The following is a 15,696-nucleotide window of genomic DNA, read 5'->3' as shown; positions in this document are numbered from 1 at the left end:
GCTGGGTACATGTGCCGCGTAGCAAAAGATCTGAGGAACCACTCAGGTGTGAGTAGTAATGGCGTAAGGGTGGGACTGGGTGGGCACGTGCGAAGGAAGGTGGTCTCAGGCTGCTGGCTGTCCTTCCTTACGATTTAAGTGAACTGTGACAACGTGCCAGGTGAGAGCAAGAAAAAGCCCAACCAACGGTCTGCCACCTATAGGGGATCCGCATTCAAGCCCTTGGATACCGACATGGATGAGATGCATTGGTTGGATGGTGGGGGTGTTGGGTGGCCCCAGACACCAGCATCCTCAGCTCTGGGGATCCCCTTCACAGTGGTTTTTAGTCCCTGAGATATTGTCCTGGGTCCTACAATGTCAGCGTAGATTTTGATATTGGCTTTTGAGTTTGCACCCCCTCAGAACATCACATATGAGTTGTCACTCATCACAAACGTAAAATCCCCGAGAGAGACCACCTCTCCCCCCTGGGGGGACTGGCGAGGGAGCTGGTCGGGCTCCCCGGTGGCCTCTTCCTCCTCTGTCTGCCGGTACACAGGGCTCGTCACCGCTGTCTTGGGCATCTCAGCCAGCTGCACCACCACGGCCTCTTCCGGGATGGACTCCTGCTCCCCGTCTTCCATCTTATTCAAGTGAGCCACGTTCTGCGTGTCCTTGATCCACTCCTGCCATGATGAAACATTGTGACTCAGGCTCCGTGCAGCAAACCCCTCCCCTCGGGGCCCGTGCATCCCCGGGACCCTCAAAGCGCTAGCCTATGGTCACTCCTCACACATGAGGACTGCCTGAGGGGCTTTTCCAGAACCCAAAACAGGAAACACAGATTCCTCACCCTCCCCCACCCTGCAGGTATGTTCTCTGAGATGGGGGTGACTTTTCAGAAGGAGGATTATCACTCAGCAGGTCCAGGGGGCCCAGATGCTGAATTCTAACAAGTGCCCTGGGATTTCCTGAAGCTGGCCGGGGGCACATCTGGAATAGGGTGCTCCACGGGACTGTCCTCCACCGGGTGACTCCTCTGATCCCTATAACATCTCCCTTCCCTGGCCCAGCCTCCCCCATCTCTTTTTCTAGCCCCCAAGTATTGAAAAACTTCAGATTTCCTGTCCTAAACTCTGCTGTAACCCCCTCTCTTCTCCCTTGAAAGGAACTGGGACACCCCTAAATATGCCACTTTGGCACAAGGATTATTTTCAGCTGCAGGCAATGGGGAGTGAACCGCTACGGAGAGGATTCTCTGCTCTCCGTTTATCTTCCCTAGAAGCAGGGCATGAATCTCCCTTTTGGAAAGGAAATGTACATTTGTAAACGGTCACCCTGACCCTTCCAACTCCAGAGACAACACATATCACCTGGGAGAACTTGAGTCTGCATAAAATCTTACTAAAGAACCCTTATTTCTCATGCATTTCCTAGTCACCTTCTCATATCTTGCCTGCCATCCACAAGTCCCCAACCCCTTTTCTTTTACCTGGTCTCTCCTGCACACTCTATCACCCTTTGTTAAAATGGCACATCACCCTCCAGGTCTGTAACTACTTCTTGGGGGTTTTCACTTGTTTTCATGTGCATACAAAATAAACCTTTTCTTAATCTTTTTTTTTTTTTTTGTCCATTTAATTTGCAGGTATCAGGGACAAAACTTAACAGGATAGAGGAATGTTTTGGGGTTTTTCTTTCCATTTTTTTCCCCTCTCCTACACCTACGTAGTTTTAAAATTCACCTTGCTCCTGTGGAAGGTTAAATAGTGCATCCCTTCCAAAATAAAGATATGCCCAAGTGCTAACCCTCAGAACCTGGGAACGGGACCTTATTTGGAAATGGGGTCTCTGCAGACGTGATGCAGTGAAGGGTCTGAGATGAGGTCCTCCTGGAGGAGGGTGACCCTACATACAATGACAGGATCCTTCTAAGAGACAGAAGAGGAGAGACCCAGACACAGGGGAGAATCCACGTGAAGACGGAGGCAGAGACAGGAGGGATGCAGCCACAAGCCCAGGGACACCTGGAGCCCCCAGAAGCTGGAAGAGGCAGGAGGCACCCTCCCCTGGAACCTCTGGAGGGAGCTCAGCCCTGGGACACCTTGATCTCAGATGTCTTGTCTCCAGGATGGGGGAGGATGAATGTGTGATGTTTTGAACCCCGCAGTTTGTGGCAGCCGCAGGGAACTGGCATAACTCTGATCCCATGGTCTTATAAAATCTACGCCTGGGTGTCCACTGCCTGGCAATCTCCTGGGGACAGGGGTGCTGATCCCCTCTCTCTCATTCCTCCCAACTCCTCCTCAGCCCCCCTTTAAGCATTTATCATGTGAATGAAATAACAACCATAAAGTTTGAAAAAGGAAGTGTAGGTTTTGTTGTCAGCCCTGTGGGGGGAACAGATTAAGAACACAACTTCCTGACAAGATCAGAAAGCAATTAGGCTGGAAAATCCCGTAGTGGGGGCCACTGATCTCTGGGGCTGATTTCAAGAGAAGCCACCCTCGGAGGCCCTTGGATCTACTTTCTAAGACCAAAAGAGAAAAGAACATGCTGCTGCTTTCACATGCAAAAAGGTTCACAGGCATTTAAAGGGGCCGCTGGAATAAAAGCGGGTTTTTAAATGGTACATAGGGGAGATATTAGGACAGCACAAAGCAAGCCTGTTTTTCATGCCCAAGGAAATGGTGCTTACCTGGAAGTTACCTTGGTGAGACTCAAAGAGCCCAGAGAAGGTGAATCTGGGATCCGGCACACTGGGCATGAGAACCTTCTTAACCCTGAAATGGGCATGGAGAGTCTGGTCAGACAGGCGAGCGCCCCTGAGCAGGGCTGTGGACGTCCAGGCGGACAGACCCCACCCACCGCCCCACCATGAGGGGGTCAGGATGGCTGCAGATTTTGACCCCAGAGGCTGCACACCTTGGCAGAACCGCCTCCCCAATTTCAAAACATGTGCCCCACTCCTACCCCCTCAGCTACCCTGCTCCCAGCATCCACGTGAAGCCCTCACCAGGAATGTGATATTAGGGTCATGGTGCCCATCTCTGCAAAAGAGCAATTCTTATTACCTAGGAATCACTATTTCTGTTGACATTATGGACTGAATTGTGTCCCCACCTCCCCAAATTCGTAGCTTGAAACCCTAACCCCTCAATCTGACCGTATCTGGAGGTTGTACTTCTTAGGAGGTAATTAAGGTGAAATGAGGTCATAGACATGGGGTATGAAGGTGATCAGGATACACCACCCCCAAAATATGCCACTTGGGGATATTGTGTATTTGGAGGTGAAGGTACTTGAGAAACAGCAGAGACAGGAGAAGCCCTCTGCCCTCCCCCATCCACCTAAAAGCAGAGCACAAATTTCCCTCTTTACAAAAAAAAAAATTCCATTTGTAAAGGTGCCCCCCCCCCTTTACCGGGACATGGACAATGAGTCACATCACTGAGATGGCACCAAGATGCTTCCACATAGACAACCTTTATCTGCCTGTAGTTTCCCCCACACATTTCTTAGTCACCCTCCTACAATTTACCCACATCCAAACTCCCTTTTCCTTTGTCTTCCTTTTCCACTTCTCCACAAATTATTACCTTTTGTTAAAATGGTATAGAAGCCCCCGAATTAACTGCCTTGTTAGGTGTTCACTTCCTTTCTACGAATCTCCATGTGTTTGAAAATATTACATCGGTAAGGAAACATGCATTTTCTTATGTTACTCTGTCTTTGGTCAGTTTAATTCGCAGGCCCCCAGATACAGAACCTAAGAGGTTCTCATCTAATAAGATGCTAACCCTATGTGACTGGTGTCCTTAAAAGAAGAGATTCGTACACAGATGCACACAGAGGGATGACCGTGTGAGGACACAGGGAGGAGAGGGCCGTCTACACACCCAGGAGAGAGGCCTCAGGAGGAACCAGCCCTGCTGACACCTGGACCTCAGATTCAAGCCTCCAGGACTGGGAGAAATACATGTCTGTTGTTTGAGCCCCCCCAGTCTGGGGTGGTTTGTTATGGCAGCCCCAGGAAAATAATACTGTTGATTTCACCACTGGTCGAGAATAGGGACTTCCTTGAAGACAGGACAAGTGTTCGTTTTTTCCAAGAAGTGTACCCCTCCGATTCCCTCAGGGGTGATTTCAGTTTTGTCTTAAAAACATCAGACATGTCACCTGTCAACAAGCTTATCTGATTGCTTCATCTACTCTCTTGCAGAGAACCATATTGCAGGCATCTGTTTGAGCTGGTCAAAGAGAGAAGAGCAGACTGAAATAAAAATGGGGCGATTTGCAAGAATCAAGGGAAGCTGCTCCATACTGTATCCAACCATGATGGGACGTCCTTGAAATTGTCTAACTTAGCCTAGCTCAGACCCAGCCTGAGTGGTCCAGAATGGCGGTCCATGTTTCTCTATGCATCACTCCAGTCGTTGCTATGGAAACCTCATCCTAAGAAACAAAGATGACACCCACGGCCCTGGGCATCAGTGCCTTCAAACATCATCAAGAAGTAAAAGGCCCAGGCGCAAGTATGTTTAAAGAAAGATGGAAATAGCGGTTGTTAAAGTATTGCACAGAAGGTTAATGGGGAGAAATATTTAATATCATATTTTTGAAATGCTTTCTATGGTCTCAAAGAATATTGTTTTGCTGTATCTGTAAATGGATTTACAAACCAGACAAGCTTTCTTCTTGTCCAGTTCTTCTCACGTCACTCACCAAATGGTCTCATTTAATAAATCTCAATAAAAATTAAAAGGTGTTTTAAGTACCTGCCATTGTAACATGACAGGAGGACACGGCTCAATGGGGCGTGTGTTTGAAGCACGGTAACGCTCCCATAGGAATGAGCATTCTTATATCCTACTGTCCCCAAGAGAATATTTGTCAATGAATTCTGCAGATATCTCTGCACCTTTGGCATTATTTCCCTCTCAGTTTTCTTGTCATATACCACTGGCAAAGTGTGTGTTATAGAGAAAGTGATATTCAGCTAAATAATCAGAGCAGACAATTCTTTTTTTTCCCCCAAATTCATGGACATATTGGAACCAAAGCCCATGTGTCTGAGGATTCTGTCAGGGTCATCCTTACCTCCGTAGTTTCCATAAAGGCAGAAGGAGAAGGGAGGCTATCAGGAAGGTGACCATGACAGCAATTAAAATAAAATTGGGGAAAAGGCTGTTTTCCTGGCACAAATCTAAAGCAAAACAGAATGAGGGCTGTACGTTATCAAGATAATTTCAACATAATACTAGATCACACTCCAAACCCTGCCACCCCCATTTTTTTTCCTTTATAAATGTCAGGGTCAGCAAATCTTGATTTTGGTGTGAAATATCCTGGAAAGAGAGATGGTGACACTGGACAGGCAAACATCAGGAAGGAGGGAGTGTAGATTTAACTCACTGCCAGGGGTATTTGAGGATATCAGGGCTTGCTTTGGTCTATCTATATCTATCATCTATCTATCATCTATCTATCATCTATCTATCTATCTATCATCTATTTACCTACCTACCTATCTATCTACTTATCTATCTATGATATATATCTGTCTACTTACCTATCCATCTATCTAGCTAACTATCTATCTATTACCTACCATCCATGTCTATCCATCTATCTATATCTGTCATCTATCTATCATCTATTTATATCTGTCATCTATCTATCATCATCTATCATCTATCAGTCTATCCATCTATCACCTATTTATCTATAGATCTCTCTATGCATCTATACCTATATCCATGGAATCACATTCATAAATGACACATTATTCTTGCTATGAAATAAAAATGAAAATTAGTCCAATAATGATGGAATCCAGAAGAAGAATTGCTTCCACTGTGACCTCTGGAGCAGGACTTGGAGTCATCCGTGTTTTCAGGTGCCCCATTCCACCCTCCCCCCAACGTAGGGTGCCGGACCATGTTGTACAGCGAAGCTGCATGACGTTACCTGTTAGCTTGCCACCCTGCTGGTGTATCACTTCTGACCAGTCACTTGGGTATGTGTCAGAGCCGTAGCTGGATTCCAGCGTTTTCACTCTGGCCCGAAAGAAATAACACTTCTCAGCATCCAAACTGTCGAGCGTGACATTGCAGGTTTTTGCCTCCTTGGACTAGTGGGAAAAACAGACATGATGACCCATGATTGACCCAGACTTTTTCATCTTCTACCAGGGATTCACACAAGATTCCTCCTTGCAGGATTTTCCTCTCTTGTTTCGCTTCCTCTCTCTGCCCAGAACTTTATCCTCCAAACAACAGCAAAAACAAATGTGGAAGCACCTCTACACCTCTCTCCAAAAAGGAAAAAAAATTCTTTATGACAAACATGATGACAGACACTTTTGAAGAATTACTAAGTTTTTTCTTTTAAAAAAATGTAATTTTTAAAAATAGAAGTATAGTTGCTGTACAGTATTATATGTTACGGGTGTACAATATAGTGGTTCACAATTTTTAAGGGTTATACTTCATTTACAGTTATTATAAAATATTGACTATATTTCCCAAGTAACTATTTTTATGAATATAAAAGTAATGTATGCTGCGGCTTCCCTGGTGGTGCAGTGGTTAAGAATCCGCCTGACAATGCAGGGGACATGGGTTCGAGCCCTGGTCTGGGAAGATCCCCCATGCCATGGAGCAACTAAGCCCGTGCACCACAGCTACTGAGCCTGCGCTCTAGAGCCTGTGAGCCACAACTACTGAGCCCGCGTGCCACAACTACTGAAGCCCGTGCGCCTAGAGCCCGTGCTCCGCAACAAGAGAAGCCACTGCAATGAGAAGCCCGTGCACCACAACAAAGAGTAGCCTCCGCTTACTGCAACTAGAGAAAGCCCGGACACAGCAAAAAGACCCAACACAGCCAAAAAATCAATTAATTAATTAATTAAAAAATAAAGAAAAGTAATGCATGCTTACATTTGAGACTTTAGAAAACACACACAAACACACACACACACACACACACAAAGGCAAAATAAGACACTTAAAACCCGTCTTTATTCTAGCTCCAAAATACAATCACCATTAACAAATTGATATCATTTCTCTCCTTCCAGGGGTATGGTGTTCCTTGAACACAATATTTAATGTATGCATTGCTTCTTATCACTAAATATTCTTTAAAATACCTTTTGATGGCTCTTAAATATTTTATTATAAATGTACCATAATTTGTTTGACTATTCTCCTGCTGTATGCCACATAGGTGGTCCCTAAATCCATGTGTTTATTTTAGATAATGCTTTGATAGACGTCTTTGTGCATACAGCCTCATCCACATTTTGAATTATTCCCTGAGGATTGATTTCTGCAAAGGAAATTAATTGATCAGAACAAGGACCATGACGGAGGTCTTAAAGTTTCCTGATGTTCAACATCATTAAAAATGATCACATTTTATGACCAGCTATTTAGGAGAACTCCAGTATCCCTCTATTTTTTTAAAAAAAATTTAATTTATTTATATTATTTATTTTTGGCTGTGTTGGGTCTTCGTTGCTGAGCACGGGCTTTCTCTAGTTGCGGTGAGCGGGGGCTACTCTTTGTTGCGGTGGGCGGGCTTCTCATTGCGGTGGCTTCTCTTGTTGCAGAGCACGGGCTCTAGGCACGCGGGCTTCAGTAGTTGCGGCACGTGGGCTCAGTAGTTGTGGCTCCCGGGCTTAGTTGCTCTGCGGCATGTGGGATCTTCCCTAACCAGGGCTCGATCCCGTGTTCCCTGCATTGGCAGGCAGATTCTTAACCACTGCGCCACCAGGGAAGCCGAGTATCCCTCTATTTTAATGTATATTTCTTTGATGAGCCGTGATTCTATTCTACTGATTCCAGCCATTTGTCCGTCTTTTCCCTTTTTGGATGAGTGCCCCCTGCTTCTGTCACATACACCGGGCTCCACAATCACATGACCAAGTCCTTAAAATAAATCTCAATATCTTTGTCTCTGTGTCTCTCCATCTTTCTCCACCGTTCGCATCTTGGGGATACTTACATACACCTGGCCTGAGAAGACGTCCCTGCCCTCACCTGCCACTCGGTGTCAAAGGTGCTCTTGTGCTGGATTTCATACACAAGATCTTTGTACCACAGGTCAGAGCAAGTCACTGTCACTGCTCCCTGATGCCACTGGAAGCTCAGATCACTCAGGGATCTGGGTTTCACTAAGAAGGAGAAAGAGCACAATGACTAACACCTCTACAAAGATAAACATTCCACATGTCTAAAATTACAGTGGTAACTGGGCTTGGATTCACTTTCCTCTGTTCCAATCCTTCCTCTAATACCTTATGAGATTTGGGGCTTCCTTGTCTTTAGTACATTGACAATAGAACTTTTAGCCAGCTCTCCAAGGACCCTTAGGTGTCTTGTGCAAAGAGCTCTCTGAAACTGCTTGAAAAACTTTTCTGTATCTGTTATGGGATGAATTGTGTCCCACCAGGAAAAGATACTTTGAAGTCCTGGACCCTAGCACCTCAGAATCTTTGGAAAGAGGATCATTGCAGGTGTAATTGTTTAAGATAAGATGAGGTCGCCCTGGAGTAGCGTGAGCCCTAATCCAATATGGGATGTGCTTATCTGAAGAGAAGAGACACAGACACAGAGGAGAAGCCACAAGAAGATGGATGCAGAGACGGGAGGGAGGCGGCCCCAAGCCCAGGGATGCCCAGGGTTACGAGCAGCTCCCAGGAGTTCAGGGAGAGGCTTGGAGCAGATTCTCCCTCAGAACTTCCAGAAGGAACCAAGCCTACCCACATCTCGACTATGGAACTTCTGGTGTCCAGAACTGGGAGATAATGTTTATTTTAAGCTACCCAATTTCTGATAGTTTTTTATGGCAGCCCGAGGAGACTTATACAATGTCTATGAGGGATTGTTTTCAGTAGGGGGTCCGTAGCTCTCGTGGGATTCTTTTTGTTTGTTTGTTTAGTATTAGTTTTTATTTGATAATACCTCCCATGTAAATTAAGATATCCAATAAACCTAATTAGTTTTATATCTCTCTTTTATACAGAGAGAGAAGAATTTTTTTTTCTCTCATGGGATTCTGAGATGCACCTGTGACATCCCATCCCTCAAAAAAGGGAGGGAAAAAAAGAAACACTGCCTCACAGAAATCCAGACCAAAACATGAATCTTTGGAGAGAGGGTTTCACTACCTTTGTATGATGTATCCTAATCCAAAATGGACAGTCAACCCTCAAGGTACTAAAGCACGTACAGTAACTGCTAATCCATAGACTCTTGCTGAGAAGAGTGTGTGTTCCATTCCTGATGAAAAACTGTAGAACTTCATCTTTTTCTACTTCCAAGAGGCACCCGGCAGTGTAACCTTGTTGAAGGGTATACTTGGAGCATGGTCTGTATGCCTCATTGCTGTTTAACCTGTGATTTAAAAAGAGAAAAATTCAGCTATGTAGCATCTTAAAAATAACATCTTAAGGGCCGTTCCTTTGCTCCATGACTCTGTCACTGACTCAGATTTGGTACCACATCACTCGCTTCAATGACCCCCTCCCCTTACAACTACAGCAAGACCTGTTGAAACAGAAAAGTAGCCCTCTCTCAAATGTTTACAAATGTTTACACTCCTTGAATGTAGGGCTTGAATTGTGGCCCTCCAAATGGCATGTCTATGGATCAATACTAACCCCGGAACCTGGCAACAGGACCTCATTAGGAAATAGGATCTTTGCAGATGTGATGAAGTGAGGGGTCTGAGATGAGGTCCTCCTGGAGGAGGGTGGCCCTACATCCAATGACAGGGTCCTTCTATGAGACAGAAGAGGAGAGACCCAGACACAGAGGAGAAGCCCCAAGAAGACAGAGGCAGAGACGGGAGAGACGCGGCCACAAGCTCAGGAATGCCTGGAGCCCCCAGAAGCTGGATGAGGAGGGAAGGACCCTCCCCTGGAGCCTCAGGAGGGAGTGTGGCCCTCGGACACCTTGACCTCAGATGTCTGGTCTCCAGGACTGGAGGAGGATGAATTTTCCTTGTTTTAAGCTGCCCAGTCTTGGGTACTTTGTTGTGGCCACCCTAGGAAAGTAACTGACCTGCAGAGTAACCCAGCCCTTGACTCAAGGAGGAATTTTTATGTTATATTGGAGCAGAACTGATTAACAATGTTGTGGTAGCTTCAGGTGCACAGCAAAGTGAGTCAGCCGTCCATAGACATGTATCCAGTCTCCCCTCCCATCCAGGCTGCCACATAACATTGAGCAGAGTTCCCTGTACTATACAGTAGGTCCTTGTTGGTTCTCCTTTTTTTGAAAGATAAAATTTATTTATTTAGTTTTGACTGCATTGGGTCTTTGTTGCTGCACGCAGGCTTTTCTCTAGTTGCAGCGAGCAGGGGCTACTCTTCGTTGTGGTGCGTGGGCTGCTCATTGCGGTGGCTTCTCTTGTTGTGGAGCATGGGCTCCAGGCGCATGGGCTTCAGTAGTTGTGGCTCACGAGCTCAGTAATTGTGGCTCACAGGTTCTAGAGCGCAGGCTCAGTAGTTGTGGTGCACGGGCTTAGTTGCTCTGTGGCATGTGGGATCTTCCCGGACCCGGGCTCGAACCCGTGTCCCCTGCATTGGCAGACGGATTCTTAACCATTGTGCCACCAGGGAAGTCCCTGGTTATCCTTTTTAAAGGTAGCAGTGTGTACGTGTCAATCCCAAACTCCCTAACTATCCCTTCCAGGAGACACTTTTAATAGGGATGTCCCAAGATTGGGTATATCTTTGAGGCTTCCCTGCAATATTAAGAAGCCTATAGGACCCAGTGTGTGACCAGCTTATACTTCATCCTTAAGATCTCAAACCCAAGCAGTGACGAGACCAAGAATTATCTCCTTTATGATTAAAGAAACGGATGCGGGACTTCCCTCGTGGTTAAGAATCTGCCTGCCAATGCAGGGGACACGGGTTCGAGCCCTGGTCCAGGAAGATCCCACAGGCCCTGGAGCAACTAAGCCCGTGCGCCACAACTACTGAGCCTGTGCTCTAGAGCCCGCGAGCCACAACTACTGAAGCCCACACTCCTAGAGCCCGTGCTCCGCAACAAGAGAAGCCACCGCAATGAGAAGCCCACGCACCGCAACAAAGAGTAGCGCCTGCTCGCCGCAACTAGAGAAAGCCTATGCACAGCAAGGAAGACCCAACGCAGCCAAAAATAACTTAATTAAGTAATTAAAAAAAAGAAAAAAGATAGAATCAAATATCTATTTCAAAAAAAAGAATCTAGGTGGTTTCAAGCATGAGTCAGTCACCACTCCGTTAGAAGGTCTGGGAGCTGTGGCTGCAGCTGTGGTGAGGTCTGGGAGCTGAAGAGGGCACACACATTCACACTTGCACATTCTGATCCTTCACACGTTCACGTCCTGGGCCTCCCAGCTGTTGACATCTTAGAAGAGGAAATATTTTAGCCATAGGCATGGTTTTCCCTTCCTCAGGGCACTTACCTGTGGAGGAATGTCAAATTAGTCCCAAAGTATTCATTTGCATTCCATGTAACCTTCACAGTTTCGAAATTAAAGTTGATGAGTTGAAGCTGCAATGCTTCTCCTGGGTAAAAAGAGACAAATAGAGTAGACTTTGAGGCAATGCTGGAAAGAGTTTGAAATTTGTAAAATGATGTCAGCACTCATGTTATAAGAACGATATAGCGCCTTTTTTTAAAAAATTGATGATATATTTTATTTTACCCTATACATCCAGAATATTATCATTTAAACATGATATCTGTATCTATCTATCTATCCATCTATCTACCTCTATTATCTATCTATCTATCTATCTCTATTATCTATCTATGTATCTATCATCATCATCATCATCTAGCTATTATTTATCTACTATCTATTTATGTATCTACCATCTATATCATCTATCTACCTACCTATCATGTATCTTATCATCATCTATCTGTTACCTATGTCATCTATCTGTAATTATCAACAAGATATTTTATATTCTTACTATGTGTCCAGAGTCTGTTATGTGTTTCATACTAATAATACAAGAATGATAGAGTGCTTTAAAGGGACAGAGAAAACCAAGATTCTCACCAACAAACCGGTCATGACTTATGTCAGTAAGAACTGCAGGATCTATGAGTGTCGGTGAGAAAACTCAATCACTCTGAGAGATAACAGTCAGTGCAAGATTACAGCTGACTTTCTTCTCTCGTTGGCAAGAGGTAATGATCATCGGTTAGTGTGAAGACTAAACAGTGAGTGCCGACTGTGTGTCCAGCGGCACCATGTTTTGTGGGCACACAGAGAGGAACTGGACACTGTCCCCCATCCACCAAAGTCACTGTCTTACTCAGAACACCACATATGATGAGTCGAGGAAAAGCTCAAGGTCAAGTGAGCCCTTCAATGTTTGCTTTAGATGTTACTTAGGCTCCACACCTGTCAGAATGGCCATCATCAAAAAGACCGCAACCTTAACCCCTACTTCTGCGCACGGATGTGCTTCAAGTGGGTCAGAATCCAGAACTGGTCTAAAGGGTTCTTTCTTCACTCAAACTCCACGTGCGCAGTGGTGGCAGGTATAGGGGGGCTGTCAGAAGGAAGCTATGGATCTCAAGGAATCTGTGGCCATGGGGAGCTCCAGTCACAGCCAAATCTCTACTCCCTCTGCCTTCTGTCGCTGGCAGATGGAGTCCTGGATTCGGCCACGTGAAAACAGAGCACGAGGCATTGCACAGAGCCAGGGAATTACGTGGGTGCCAGCCCTGGGGACAGCCCACATCCAGGCTCTCTCACCCTCCTCACCATGTCCACTTGATACCCAGTTTTCAAGCCCAGGGCTGCAGCAAAGAAGGCCCCTAGGGACCCTTCCAAACCAGGTAGGCGAGAGGCCAGCTCGGACGTGGACGGTCAAGCATGGGGTGATGCCTGGGGACAGTTCAGAAGCTACATGTCACGAACGTGCCACCACCAGCTCCCATCCGGGCCTCCCTTGAGCTGGAAAGCAAATCGAAGCTGTCTAGTGCAACACGGGACCAGATACCTCCCGCCCACCCCCTCCTGTTGCTGCCTTTTGACAAAGCTTGTAAGGTGATCATGCAGCCTGGAAAGAATTCTCTGGAAAAGCCCCAGGAGCCAGGCTCTGAGGACAGAGGGCAAGGTGATACTGATAATCATTCTCAGAAGGCACGGCCAGCCATGGGATTCAAGGATGACCCCACGGGCCGACGGGTGACTGGGGAAGCCCTTGTCTTTCTCGGGGGCACTGTGGCGGCATGATCTCACCACGGGAAGGTAAATATTAATTTAAACAAAAGGCTTTCACCTCTTTGGAGGCAGACAGAACAGCAAAGCAGCCCAGATTCTCAGTTCTGCAGACAAGGGCTCTTCTATTGATTTTTTTCCATTCAAACCTAATCCTGAGCTCAGTCAAGAGTGGGTCCTGGGGCTTCCCTGGTGGCGCAGTGGTTGAGAATCTGCCTGCCAATGCAGGGGACACAAGTTTGAGCCCTGGTCTGGGAGGATCCCACATGCCGCGGAGCAACTGGGCCCGTGAGCCACAACTACTGAGCCTGCGCATCTGGAGCCTGTGCTCCGCAACAAGAGAGGCTGCGATAGTGAGAGGCCCACACACCACGATGAAGAGTGGCCCCCGCTTGCCACAACTAGAGAAAGCCCTCGCACAGAAACGAAGACCCAACACAGCCATAAATAAATTTAAAAAAAAAAAGAAAGAAAAAAGAAAGAGTGGGTCCTTTGCAACAGGCAAATGGAGCTTTGCCGGAGACTCAGAAACCTGTGTAAGCCCTTGTCACTCTCACAAAGAAAACAGTGCAGTTGCAAAAGATACCATAAAAAGTAAAGAGCAGAGATGTTCAAAGAAAGGGCATTTCAGGCAGACAAATGGCTACATTTGCCAGCGTTGACTTACCCAGCTCCATTTCTTCTGAAGCCTTCAAATGTCCCAGCAGGAAGAGAGCTGAGGCTGCCCAGGGCAGCAAGATACGCCTCATGCTTGAAGGAGGAGAAAGCAGAGAGCAGAAGGTCAGCGCGTCGGTTCATCGTACAGAGGTCATGCCGTCTTTAAAATGTGGAAAAGAAACTAGGGAAATGACTACAGGAAACAGCCATGCTTTATTTTAAAAGATGACTCTTGTCAAAAAAAAAAAAAAAGTGCAGGATCATTTTTTCAGCCCCGCCGAGCACTTTTGCAGCCCCGACGGATACATCTCACTTGAAACATTATCAGATATGATCTACACCCAGGATTCTCACACTATGGTGGGTTGTGAGAATCCTGTGTTTGGAGGTCGAGGTCCAAGCGCCATCCTGCAGCCCTCATCTTGCTGAGGTTTCCTGGCTGCTCACCCAGAAGCAGGGAGACTTGGTTCCCCCCCACCAATGGCCTCAAGCCAAGCAGGGGACAGCATGGTATCTCTAAAGGACAAAGTTTGGGGACTTGCAGAATCCCAAGGAGAATCGTTTCCCAGATGTTACCAGGGAGATTTGTAGACGGGCTTTTTCCCACAGAAGCAAAGCCTGGATTGATCCTCAGCGGCCGGTTTATGGCCCCCATGTCTGCCCCCAAATGTGCCCCCGGGAGTGGGTGACTCTAAGGAAACATAACACCCACCATGATAACTGTGCTTGTCAAATCATGTCAAAACTACAAAGCCCTTTCACAGATATCCACTGACAGAATCTGTGGGCAGCGGAAGATGGGCGGAATAAACACGAATTGCTCCATTGTAGAGTTAAAAACTCAGTTTCCCAGAAGCTGACAGTGGCCGATTGACTTCCAGTTGCGTATTGCAGGGCAGGCTGAGACTCGGGTCTTCCTGGCCCCAGATCAGGGGTGCTTCCACCGTGGGCATCCTTCTGGAGGTCAGAGGTCCAACACTGCTGTCCCTGGGCTGAAGTCCAGGTGTGAGCAGGGCTGGCTCCTTCCGGAGGCTCTAGGGGAGAATCTGTCTTCTTGCCTTTCCAGCTTCTAGAGGCGCCCACATTCCTCAGCTCATGTCCCCACGTGACACCAACCTCTGCTTCTCTGACTCTGAACCTTCTGCTTCCTTCTTGCAAGTAAGGGCCCTTGTGCCCACCTGGATAACTCAGGACACTCCGTTTCCAGATTCTTTTTTTGGCCATGCCTTGGCGGTTTGCAGGATCTTAGTTCCCTGACCAGGGATTGAACCCAGGCCCCCTGCAGTGAAAGCACAGAGTCTTAACCACTGGACCGCTGGGGAAGGCCCCATCTCCAGATTCTTAATCACATCTGCAAAAGGTCTTTTATCCTGCAAGGTGACATATTTGCAGTTGCCAGGGATTAGGACGTAGACATCTTTGGGGACATTAGTCTGTCTACTACCCAGGGATTACGACGTGGACACCTTAGTGTGGTAGATGATAGATTGAGAGACACAGGCATGCATATATACTCCTGTACATTGATGACAGATTGATGATAGATAAGTAGATAGATGATAGTGCAATAGATGGTAGGTAGATAGATAGATAGATAGATAGATAGATAATTGATAGAAAGTCTCTGATGCTAGGTCAGGGCTTCTCAGCCTCAGCACGACGGGCATCTGGGGCTGGAGGACTCTCTGATGTGGGGCGTGCTGGGCCCTGTGGGGTGTGCAGCATCCCTGGTCTCCACCCACCAGGTGCCAGAAGCTCCCCTCTCCCCATCCCCCCGCCCACAGCCAGGACAGCCAAAGGGCTCCAGGCATCCCC

The 15,696-nt window shown here is 46.9% G+C and overlaps 1 protein-coding gene across 1 annotated transcript; it reads right to left on the bottom strand.

Moving 5' to 3' along the window:
- Positions 1-401: 401 nt before the first annotated feature.
- CRLF2 (cytokine receptor like factor 2) lies at positions 402-13,973 on the bottom strand. The gene is made up of 8 exons (XM_060086569.1): positions 13,892-13,973; positions 11,446-11,548; positions 9,220-9,383; positions 8,028-8,161; positions 5,953-6,115; positions 5,083-5,188; positions 2,681-2,765; positions 402-668 (listed from the first exon to the last, which is right to left on the bottom strand). Exons 1-8 carry the CDS (start codon positions 13,971-13,973, stop codon positions 402-404), a joined length of 1,104 nt encoding a protein of 367 aa, XP_059942552.1.
- Between the last annotated feature and the right edge of the window lie 1,723 nt (positions 13,974-15,696).

The sequence above is a fragment of the Mesoplodon densirostris genome, chromosome X, assembly GCF_025265405.1.
Source record: "Mesoplodon densirostris isolate mMesDen1 chromosome X, mMesDen1 primary haplotype, whole genome shotgun sequence".
Lineage (NCBI taxonomy): Eukaryota > Metazoa > Chordata > Mammalia > Artiodactyla > Ziphiidae > Mesoplodon > Mesoplodon densirostris.
Note: the sequence above shows the minus strand (reverse complement) of the source record. Positions and strands in the feature narration are given on the sequence as shown.

Excerpts from the sequence above, each read along its gene's own strand:
- CRLF2 (XM_060086569.1), bottom strand. The coding sequence starts at position 13,973 with ATGAGGCGTATCTTGCTGCCCTGGGCAGCCTCAGCTCTCTTCCTGCTG. Across the intron at positions 2,766-5,082 it reads CCTTTATGGAAACTACGGAG|GGTTAAGAAGGTTCTCATGC; the intron begins GTAAGGATGACC and ends TGCCCATTTCAG. Across the intron at positions 669-2,680 it reads CTCACCAAGGTAACTTCCAG|GAGTGGATCAAGGACACGCA; the intron begins GTAAGCACCATT and ends TCATCATGGCAG.